This window comes from Neopelma chrysocephalum, unplaced genomic scaffold (genome assembly GCF_003984885.1).
Source record: "Neopelma chrysocephalum unplaced genomic scaffold, ASM398488v2 Primary Assembly neopelma1_91, whole genome shotgun sequence".
NCBI lineage: Eukaryota > Metazoa > Chordata > Aves > Passeriformes > Pipridae > Neopelma > Neopelma chrysocephalum.
The window spans coordinates 6,292,856-6,302,524 of NW_020897753.1; the positions used below are offsets into that span (position 1 = coordinate 6,292,856).

The window sequence follows — 9,669 nt, forward strand, 5'->3', positions numbered from 1 at the left end:
TGTTTTTGTATGTTCCTGGAAAAAAAAAATCTCATCTGGAATTTCCTGTGCCTGAACTGAGAGTGGATTGGGTGCAGGGAAGGGCTGTTGGAGGAGCAAGGGAAAGGGTGACAGCACAGCTTCTCCAGCCTTGGCTTAGGAAAGCAAGGGCTGGATAAAGTGTGTTCTTAGAAATGAACATTCAGAGAAAAGAACAATTTAAATTAACGGGAGAAGTGGTAAGAGGATGAAAATTGGCCTTGAGCCAACTAAGACTGGAAGTTGGAAGGAGGTCTCCAGTTCTGTAGAAAATGAGGTATTTTAGAAGGGCAGCAACAAATATTTGGGTGCAGACAGCTCGTGCAAAGATTATGCTACGTGTTCCTGAGACAAGAGAGGCCTCGGAGCTGGGGCCTCACCAAGCCCCTCCACTGCATGTTGCCATCCTGTTCTTCAGACAGTGAGTGCAGCTGGAGATCGACCTCCAATTCCATGCCAGAGACTCTTCCCATCCCTGCATCCATCCCTGCATCCACTGCAGCCTTCATGGCAGCAGGGAAGTGACAGGAGAGCTGCTTTTCCTTCACTTCTCGTGTCTCACTGAACGTGCAGCTGCTTGCTCTGACTGTTTCCATGAACTAATCTCTTTATACAGGCATATGTGGGAGAATAAATCATCTGTGGGTTAAAACCCCGTAATAATGTTGGAGTAGTGTTAAATATAGAGTTATAAGGCCTTTTGGTCTTATCGTGGCAGCTGTGTGGGTGGAAACTGCACCCAAAGAGATGCTATTTTAGTTAAATTAAGTGTTACCCTCAGGGCTTTGGCCAATGTTCCATCTCTGAGCAGAAAGCTGGAGACCACAGCAGTCTGACAGGAGCCAACTTGGCATGAGCCAAGTTTTCTTCTCCTCTCCCTCTCCTCTTTCCATTGCTCTTTCCTTTTCCCTTTCCTCTTTCCTTTCCTTTTTCCATTCCTCTTTCATTATTCCTTTCAGTTCCTTTTTTTCTTTCATCTTTTCTCTTTCCTTTCTCCTCTTTCCTCTCCTTTCCTTTCTCCTTCCCTTTCCTTTTTCCTTTCCCTTCCATTCTTTCCCACAGAAGTTGCACAATTTAAATGCAGACTTTAGGAGATGATGAGATCTGCTCGGGGGAGGCCCTACGCTAACATGGGTGGTTAAACAACTTCGTCTCTTCTGACAATGCCTCCCCTCTGTTCTTTTTTCAGACTCGGGAAGGTTTTTGCATCATGTTTTGGTTAAACTCCCCCTGCGCTCGGAGGAAGGCGCTGGCTGACTCCGCTTCCCACCCCAGGGGACGGTCCTGCCCGCGGTGATCGGCGCGATGCCCGAGGAGCGGGATGGGGACGGCGCCTCCCCCTCCCTCGGCCCCGCAGTGCGGAGACGCCCGGGACGCCTTCGGTCACATCCAGGGTGAGCGAACCCGGGTGCGGGTGGCTCGGGGTCCCGCACCCTCCGTCCCGGGAGCCCGGCCATCCCCTCCCCTTTCGGAAATCGCCGAGCGCTTCTGGCCGCCGTTCAGAGGCAGCAGAAAAAGAGCAAGCGGCGCCGTTGCGGGCGGATCGGTGTCTGTCCCACGGTGCGGGGGCGGCGCGACCCCCTCGGGGCGGGACCCCCTCCCCCGGGCCGTGCCCCCGCCCCGCCCGAGCCGAACTTTCCCCGAGTTGGGCGGCCCCGCCCCGGGGCTCGCACCACGCCCAATGCATATTCATGAGGGGCCGCGCCCGCCGCCGCTCCCCATTGGCGGCCGCGCTGCCCCCGCCGCTGCCATTGGGCGGTGCCGCCGTCGCTCTGCGCGCGGGGCGGGGCGGCCGCGCCCGCGGTGACTCACAGGGCGGAGTGCGGGTCCCGCAGCGGCGGCGGCAGCGCAGCCCGCGCCTCCCCCACCGCGCCGCTCATTGTTCCGCCCGCTCCAGGCACCATGGACGAGCTGGACCAGTCGCCCCTGGTCTCCTCCTCCTCCTCCGGGCCAGCCCGGCCGCAGCAGCCACAGTTTAACTACCAGTTTGTGCTCGACGACGAGAAGGAGGAGGAGGAAGAAGAGGAGGAGGAGGAAGACGAGGACGAAGACTTCGACGAGCAGCTGGAGGTGATGGAGAGGAAGCCCGTCGCGGCTCCCGCCGCAGCCCCGCAGGAGCGGCCGCCGCAGCTGCTGGACCTCGGCGGTCCCGCCGAGCCGCCCCGCCCCGCAGCCCCGGAGCCGCCGCAGCCCGACTGGAGCCCCCGGGGAGCCGTGTCCTCTTCTTCCTCCTCCGCCACCACGCCGTCCCCCGCGCAGGAGCAGCCCCCGGCCCCCGCCCGGCCCCTGCCCAAGCCCGAGCCCGCGCCCGCCGCCGCCCCCCGCAGAAGAGGGTCCTCGTCCGGCTCGGCTGGTGAGTGCCCCCGCCCCGGGAGGGCGGTGGTCGGGCTGGGGAGCCTCCGCCCGAGCCGCTCCGGTTCCCGAGCCCCGGTGCCCCGCCGGGAGGTTCCCTTTGTCTGCCGGCCCTCGGCCGCCTCCTGCGGCATCGCTCCCTCCCCTCCGCCGCGCTCGGGCGCGGCCCCGCTCCCCGCGGCCCCGCCGCAGCTCATGCGGGAAAAAGAGCTCCCCCTTCCCTTTCTTTCTTTTATTTTTTTTTTTATTGTAATTTCTTCTCTTTTCCTCCTCCTCCCGTCTGTGTTATGCTAATGGCGGGAGGGGGAAGCGCCGCCCCGGCCGCCGCCTCGCACATGGGCCGCCCGGGGGCGAGGCCGCCGCCGCCGCCTGGCAACGGCCGCGTCGCGGGGGGAGCGGGGGGCGAGCCGGGTACCGGCCGAGCCCGGGGGTACCGGCCGAGCCCGAGGCACCGCGGAACCCGGCGGTACCGGCCGAGCCCCGAGGGGACCGGGCGCGGGGTCCGCGCGGCTCCGGCCGCCTCTGCCCCGGCGCACAGCCCGCCCCTCCCGCGCCGCATTGTCCCGGGCACGGTTCCCCCCGGCCGGCCCGGCACTGCGGGGCCTGGGCGTGGGAGCGCGGGGGAGGAGGGCAGCGCAGATACTTGTGATCTTACTCATGTTGAACGCAGCGGCCGCAGGGAGGGGCGAGGCGGGGGACTGCGGAGCGGCTGCCTGCCCTCCACCTGCCCGGCACGGCCCCGCGGCCGCAGCCCGCGTGGGGACGCCGCGCCCCGGCCGCGGACTGTGGGGCCGAACCCCGGAGAGGGAACTCGTAAACTAGTGAGGAATGTGTGGCAGCACAAAAGGCTGTTCGCTGGTGTAGGTGTGGCAGCCCTGGAGAAGAATGTCAACCCCGCGCCCTGGGTGGCCACGGCTCTCACCTGGGGCTTCTCCAAGGCGTCGCCCCAAAATGTTGGGGGGAGTTCAGAGTTGTGTAGCGGGGGGGAGTGCCGCCCCCCAACAATTCCTAGTGCTACTGGAATGCCAGAGCCCTTCTGGCAAGGTCTAATCCAGGAGCTGACCCGCATGACTAATGCCTTGCATGCGGATTCCGAGTGTGCTTTGGCTCTGCTTCTGCTTAATTCAAAGTGCGAGAGCTGACTCGAGGCCATTAAAACAGTGAAAAGGAACAAATCGAAGTGCCTCGTGATCACAATGGTGTGTGCTCACCTTCATTGCTGCCCTGGCATTGCCGTGCTGTAAAGATGCAGGATTTCAATAATAACTTAGCATCGTAGTGTGAGGGGGCACGATACTCCAGATCTAATCAAGAAAAGCATCTGGAACAATGATTAAAAAAAGGCCTGTTAAAGCTGAGTTCAGTTTTGTCGGGGGAGTTTCCCAATGGGTTTTATTTGCATGTGTGACAGGAGTTCCTGGCGAGTTGTGCTGTTGTCTTTCACGAAGCCTGGTTTTTTGTTCCTCCGGAAGCTCTCAGTGTAGCAAGACGCTGAGGAGATTAATTTTTTTTCTTGTTTCCACCATTTGGAGGACAGATGATGACAAAAGCTTGCAACAGACTAAAGAGGAGGGATTCTGTATGATGAGTGAACACAATTTTTTCTAGGCATGTTCTTTGAGTGGAGCTCTGGGTGGTTTAAACAGAACTGAATGGAAGAAATAAGATCAACCACATCGTGTTACTTTGAAAAGTAGGGGAAAAAGTGTGTTTTCTGGAGGTGATTTGTTCTTCTGCTCTCTGACCCCTGGAGGATAAGGCAAAAAGAGCACAGTAATTCCGGAAATAGCTGCTGGTTAGAGTAGAGGAGACCTGACTGTGAGAACTGCACAGTGTAGCTGAGAGTGGTATCAAAGAGTTGTTTTAATGTGTCAGTGATGATTAATTTAGGGCTGAAGTGAGGACTGGCATCTGGGGGAGGCCTGGTTTCCAAAGACAAGGTGTTGTAACACAATGCTGCTCTAATGATGAGTTGAAACGTTAGAGGCTGTGTACCTGAAACTCCTGGATGAGAGCATGGGCAGGTCATCTCCTGAACACTTTGGCCCTCTCAGATGCAGGAGTGTCCATTTAAACATCGGGTATTTGTTAGTTTTGCATTCAGCAGTTGGTGTTAAAACGGTCTGAGGCAAAATATTTGGCTTGGCTTCAAGTGAGTTCACTTTGAGTCATGTTGGGAAATGGGCAAAAGGAATTTTCTGCCTGCAACTGGTGGCAGGGTGACCATGGCAGGGACAGCCACGTGGCTGGGGTGGTTCCCTCTGCAGAGTTATGGTTTCATTTACTTTGAGCTTTGAGAATAGTGGGGCTTCTTTGATCTGCAACAATTGGCCCTGCTGCTGCTTTTTGTCAGTGTAACAATAGCAAAAATGAATTGCCTGGGTGATGGCCCGTTCAGATGTGTTTTATATATACATGGGGGTGTTTTGAAAAAGAAAACCTCTGTAACTGCTATTAGTTACACACTTAGGAGGATTCGGTATCATTGTTATAAGAGACTGGGACATAATTATATGTGATGCAAGTCCCTGGCAGGGTAACAGCAGCCTCCCTTCAGAAGGGCTAATATAAATATTTGCAGGAGAGGAAAACAAGCAGGAGCACTGCAGTCAGACCTGGGCTGTCCTGAGTGCTTTCTGGTGCCTTGGTACTCGCTGTTTTGGGGGTACCAAACCCTATATTCCTTCCAGAGACATTGCTACTTAAATCTTTTGATTATTTGAATGTACCTACAGTGCAAAGGAAGGTCAGTCTGAGGTGGTTGTACGTGGTCAAAGCAATGCCCCCTCTTTTTTATTTTTTTTTTTTTGGCTTGCTGCCCAAAGTAAGAATAACCACTGTACTATGATGAGTAGATACCACTTCCCTTCTAGATCCTGCAGCACTAAATCCTGCTTTTAAAGGGAGGTCATACATCACTTTCCTGGAAGAGACCGTTGTGTTTGGAAGTTACACTGCACTTACCAGAAGCTGTATACAAAAGCCACCAGCCTGGCCCGGGGCCAGCATGCAGAGAGAATAAAGATGTTTCCTTGTGTCTCACTTGCCTGCACTGACCTCGGGTAAATACATATGTAAATGTCATGAAGGGCCGGCTCGTTCATTAGTCTTGGGTTTCCATTTGATGATGTGGGGGTTTTTCTTTAATTCCTCCGTGCTGAGGAGAGCTGTCAGGAGGGGTGTGCTCACCAGCCAGACGGTGTCAAAGGCAGGTCAGCAGAGCTGCCTGGAGCTGTGCTGTGCCCCGGCCAAGCTGAGCTGCAGGAGGTGCTGATGAAATGCAGGGATCTATCCCTGCCTCTGCTCACCCCCCCCACTGACCCTTTTCCTCTGCACGTCCTGGCATTTGTATTTTGTACAAATTCTAAAGCAGCAGATTCACTCCTTGGATTTTCTTGCTGCTCTGTGTGTGTGGACTTGGACAGAGGAGGGTGTGGATTTTAAGGACATGATGCAGCATGACTTGGAAAAAATCCATAGCTGTCCTTGAATGCTACCAGTGGTGACTTTCATCTGCACCCTTCATTGATTAAAATATGTTCCCACTGATCTTCAGCATCTCTCTGAGGTGCAAGACCCTTTCTCTTCCCAAATATACCCATTAAAGCTCTAAGGGAGCTGATCACAAGCTGAGTTATCTTAGATAGAATGTGGGTTTTTTTTAATATATATATATTAGGAAGCAGAGAGTAATCAGCCATGTGACTGGTACAGTAAAGCTGGTATCTTCATTTTCATCTTTCATGTTCCCATCTAGGTGAGTTCAACAAGGGATCAAGTTATCTATTCAGTTTTATTCAGTGTCCTGTGCAGTGTCCAGCGCTGGGCCTGTGTCTGTAGTGGAGCTGCTGTAAGAGTTTCAGGAGCCAAACAGCTCCTCTGTTAACCAGGAGTGTGTGCAGGGACAGTGCTGCCAAGTTCATGGGACGTTTGCTTCGTGTGTGTAGCCCTTGACTTGCTCTCCAGGATGAAACCACTCAGCTTCCACCCACCCTGTAATGACACAGCCCTCAGGGAAGCTGGGAATTGCACTGGGAGTTTTCCCCTTGGAGATGAAATCCTACAAACCACAAGTTTGGAGACAATGAGGAGCCACTGTTTGTTTGCCTCTCCTCCCCTTCCTCCCTGTCTGTGCTTAGGGAAGTTTGGAGCTATGGAGTGACCCCACAGTCAAGTCCCCCTTGCTGGACTCTCTTGTCCCCTGGCTGTGTCCCCGCTGGTGACCATGGAACCTCCCTCTGACCTCTCAGATAACCACAGGCAGCACTCCTGGAAGTCAAGGAGGGCATTCAGGTTTCCCACTCAGTGGTTTTTTCCTGCTGACTGGTACAAAGTTCTGGGAGAGTGGATTGTGTTTTCACTTTTCCTCCCTCTCCCTCCAGTATCCCGGGGATTTTGGAGAGCACCCAGTCTGGGAGCCTGGCTGTAGCAGGAGGCATCCAGGCATCCCTCTTCACCCTGGAGAGCAGTGTTCCCATGCTGTTGGAATTCTGGGGGGCTTTGGTGCTTGCCAGGCAGTTTTGAGGGGCTTTAGAGGCTTTGTGTGCCTGCTTCCATGTCCATTTTCCACACCCATGGATCTGCCTGGCAGGAACAAAGGGTGTTTAACCTCAAACCTGAGCCATGTCTGGCTGTGCTACAGTTACATTTATTTTCTGTTAATATTTTGAAACATGCTTTTTTGTTTGTGCTTTTTTTTTCTTTTTAAGCTGGCAAGTTTCTATAGTAACTATGAAACTCAGATAAAAAAAAAATTAGCAATGCAGAGTTCAATCTGAAAATGTCCTTTGGGTTCCAGATAGTTTGAGAGCAAGGAAATAGTTTTTGGTCCTTTGTTGGCTGGGAAATGTAAAGCAACATATAGCTCACAGGTTAATTGTCTTGAGATCTTCAGAATTGCTTATGCATGAAGTAGGAGGAAAATTGTGTAACTATCAATCTGCATTAGAAATGAAAGAGGAAAAAAGCTATTATTGCCAAGTAAAAATAGGGAACTGCGAGGCCTCAGTAGAACATGAGGTGTTTTCTTGCAGGTTTTATTTTTTTATTATTTCTTGGCTTATGATCTAAAATAAATATTACTCCTGTTATGCTTTGGAATCACTGCATAATATTTTCTGCTTATTGTCCAGTCTCAGTTTTTAGGGCAGCCCAGCCCAGCCAGCACTGAGAGCCCTGAGCTCCAGCTGGATGCCACAGGTTTGCTGGGGAGCTTTCACTGGCCCTTCCATTGTTACAGTAGCAATGAAATAATGGCCTTATTAATATTCACAAAGTCTGAGAAAATCGAATTATCTCAGTAGAATGTTTATCTTTCAAATGGAAGTAATCAATCTGCTGCCAACTGTAACTGTCAAAATAGGAAGGTTTTAAATCGGATTGGATTTTAAGGTTTTAAATTATTACTTTTCCCCATGGTTTTGAATGTGTTTGTCTCCACTTGTTGCTTTCTGATGTCTAAAGAAAGAATACTTTTAGTTTGATTTTCCCCCACTCACGCAGAAGTGTTGGGAATACCAGCCTGACCCTCCCTGGTTTTGCTGGGATCTTGTGTCTGAGGAAATGCTGTCAGCTTCAGCTTGCAGCTTTTTAATGAACAGGGCAATCATGTCATCAACTTCATCAGCTCGGCAGAATATGTTAATTAACATGCCTTTAATAAGACACAAGACAGAGATAAATATAAACTTTCCTGTTGCCAGTTAAAAACGTTGTCAGTCTGTCAAAGCCCTCCTGCTTTTCCCACTTATCCCTGCTTTGTGACAGTTTTCTTGACCTCTGCTGGCCCCTCTTTTCTGCCAGGAGATAAAACTGCTCGGTGCCTGTGGTTCCCTGTGCCCTGTGTGTGCTGAGGAATGGCAGGGCCAAGGAAAACAGGTGAAAGAGCAGGTGTGGGGCCTTCAGGAGCAGGTTGGAGCTGCAGAACAGAAAGGAAGGAGCAAGGAGAAAAATGGCAGCGGTGGCAGGGAGGTGATTTCTTTCGTGGCCTTCAGCCTGGCCAAAGGGGTGAATTTAGGGTGTTTTAGACCCAAGTTGTCTTGAGAAGATCGCACTGATTGGTAGGAAAATCAGATTTTCCCTATATGTGTATTGTGTCTTAAATGACACACAAGTGGATTGGCAAGACCTTTATTATCCCAATCCATTGTATTATCCCAACCCACTGCAGTGCTGGTTGGTCACAGGGACATCAGGACACTGGGAATCTTCACGCTGCTTTGTTAAAAATATTCTACAGATACTAATGGCCATAATTTTTTTCCTCTTTTTTTTTCTTTTGAGAAGAAGATTTCTCATGCACCAATTTGTTTTTATTTTGCAGACTGTAAGCTCTTGTGTCAGAGGCTTGTCACACAAGGTAATGTGTTGGGAAGAGATGCCAGAAGAAATCAGTAGCATCTCTGCTCCATTCTTCCAAGATTAATTTAGCTAATAAACACATTCTTCTGCAATGATAAGGTTGCTAATCTAAATACTGCTTAATTTGTTTAATTGTGGGGAAAGCAGGGAAAAATTCCATCTGTACAAATCAGTGAAAGGGAATCTTCTGATTGGTATAATCTCTAAAATTAAATTGGATCATGTCTGCATAATGATAGGATTTGCATGGCTCTTTAGACCTCCTCCCTTTGAATAAGTTCTGATGTAATTATTATATTTTTCTGCTTTGTGGCACTGCCAGAACCCAAATTGCTGTTTGTTACTTCAATGTATGGTAAAGAGTCTGGGTCTTAAGAGTTATTTAGTTTTTAGAGGAATTATCCAGTATTTTTTTTTGGTTTCAGATATTGCCAAAGACTGAACACTTGGCTGTAAATGTGGGTCTGGCTGGACACGTGTGTTTGCAGTTGGCTACACTTCTTCTTTCTGCTTCTTTTTAATCAAATAGGTTGAAATAGTAGAAATTGGTGACTGGAAATGCTGAATCTGGGAATGTTCCCAGCTGAGAGAGCTCTAAATTAATGTTAAGCCTTGCTATGAACTCTGTTTGATTTGGGTTTTAGACATAATTGTGATTGTGAAGGGGGTGTTTGAGGCTGTGAGTGGTTGGGGTTCATTGTGCCCACCTGACTGCAATGAAGGGAGGCTTTGCTCCCAGCTGAGGGCAATTTGGGAAACAAGGCAGGATTTGGGATTGGCCAGTGGGTCAGCTCCTTGGAGAAGGCACTTGGGTGTGTCCTCACTCCTCCTGAGCCTGCTCTGTGCTCAGAAACCCAGGGGGGTTCTCTGGGCTCCTCCAAGGATTGAACTCTGAACTCTCCTCCTGGTGACCCCTGTGGATTGCTGGAATGGGAGAGG

At 51.2% G+C, this 9,669-nt stretch overlaps 1 protein-coding gene across 3 annotated transcripts in view; it reads left to right on the forward strand.

Moving 5' to 3' along the window:
- Positions 1-1,828: 1,828 nt before the first annotated feature.
- Positions 1,829-9,669, forward strand: part of RTN4 (reticulon 4) — a 39,849-nt gene continuing 32,008 nt past the window's right edge. Inside the window, exons 1-2 of one of the 3 annotated variants that reach the window (XM_027693461.1) lie at positions 1,916-2,371; positions 8,693-8,728. In XM_027693461.1, the coding sequence (XP_027549262.1) occupies positions 1,921-2,371; positions 8,693-8,728 (487 nt within the window). In that variant the 5' untranslated portion in view covers positions 1,916-1,920. Of the gene's footprint in view, positions 2,372-8,692; positions 8,729-9,669 lie in introns of all 3 variants that reach the window. The other 2 variants (XM_027693460.1, XM_027693463.1) reach the window with 2 other exon arrangements.